This window comes from Monoraphidium neglectum (genome assembly GCF_000611645.1).
Source record: "Monoraphidium neglectum strain SAG 48.87 unplaced genomic scaffold scaffold00084, whole genome shotgun sequence".
NCBI classification, from domain to species: Eukaryota; Viridiplantae; Chlorophyta; class Chlorophyceae; order Sphaeropleales; family Selenastraceae; genus Monoraphidium; species Monoraphidium neglectum.
In genome coordinates, this window is record NW_014013544.1 from 1 (window position 1) to 1,320 (window position 1,320).

The following is a 1,320-nucleotide window of genomic DNA, read 5'->3' on the forward strand; positions in this document are numbered from 1 at the left end:
CGAGCGCCCCCCACCCGCCTCACGGTCAGGCGCCCCCAAAACCCCCGCCGCCGCCGCCCACCCGTGTCGCTCTCCCAGCCGCCCGCGTCGTTGATCGCCTTGATGCGCCACACGCCCGCGGTGCCGTTGAAGTTGAAGAACTGCCCCAGGAACGACCGCGCGCGCTGCTCCACCGCAAAGTGGAACTCCAGCCCGACCTTCTGCGCCCAGGTCAGCAGGCTGTTGCTGTTGGTGAAGGTCCAGCGGGTCTGCACGAACGCGAGGTTGTCGTCGCGCATCATGTGGACGACAGTCTGGTAGAAGAAGTCCTCTGGAGGCTCAAAGTCGGCGTCGAAAATTGCAACGTACTCGAAGCCCTGGTCCTCCACCCGCTTCATGCCGTCGACCATCGCGCCGGCCTTGAAGCCGCTGCGGTTGTCGCGGCGCACGAGCTGCACGTTGTGGCCCTTCTCGAGCGCAGAGATGACGGCGGCGTCGACCTTCTTGCGCACGGCCTCGCGGGTGCTGTCGTCGCAGACCTGCAGGGCGGCGGTTGGTGGCGGTTGGTGGCGGTTGGCGGCGGTTGCAGGGGTGCTGACGGGGCGCCGGCGGCGGGTGGGAGTGCCCAGCGCGGGGAGTGCCCAGCCCGGGACGCCAGCGGCAGCGGCGCGCCGCAATGCGCAATGCAGTCTCAACCGCTGCCCGGCCACTCCGCAGCCCTTGCAACAAAGGACGGGGCCCCGATGCTTCCCTCTCGCTGGCGCTGGCGGGCCTTTACGGGGGCAATCATGACGCGGCCGCGTACGCTCCTCAACCCTGGACACCGACCATGGCGCATGCAGCTTGGCGCGTGATACGGCCTGACGCATGTAGCTAGACACATGACGTGTGCTCCGCGCTGAATATGATTTGCAAAGCAAGCGCCCACCTGGATGAGGATCCTGTGGCTGGGCCACATGACCTTGCAGCAGCGCTGTATGATGAGGTCGCAGTGGGCGTCTTCGTTGTACATCGGAAGCTGAATCATCACCTTGGGGAACTCCCCGCGGTACAGATCCGTCAGGTGGCCGTACTTGCTGGCCCCAGGGACGCCCGATGGCTTGACCGGGTCCGACGGGGCGGTGCCGCGGGTGTCCACGACGATCGCCAGCTCAGCGCCCTTGGCGGCGCCGTTGGCGGCGCCGCCGCGGCTGCTGCCATTTGCGGGTACGGCATGGACGCTGCCGGCCGGTGCGCCGGCGGCGCGCGGTTTGAGGCCGGACAGCTGCTGCTTAGCGTCGGCGGCGCGCTGCCGCCGCTTGGCGGCGCGGCAGGCGGCGGTGCTGATGGGGGGCACAAAGT

At 68.5% G+C, this 1,320-nt stretch overlaps 1 protein-coding gene across 1 annotated transcript in view; it reads right to left on the minus strand.

Moving 5' to 3' along the window:
- Positions 1–61: 61 nt before the first annotated feature.
- MNEG_0918 (beta-mannan synthase) overlaps positions 62–1,320 on the minus strand; it is a gene marked incomplete at both ends in the record, with an annotated part of 2,945 nt that continues 1,686 nt past the window's right edge. The window contains 2 exons of the mRNA XM_014050590.1: positions 62–518; positions 908–1,276. Of these exons, the coding sequence (XP_013906044.1) occupies positions 62–518; positions 908–1,276 (826 nt within the window). The remainder of the gene's footprint in view (positions 519–907; positions 1,277–1,320) is intronic.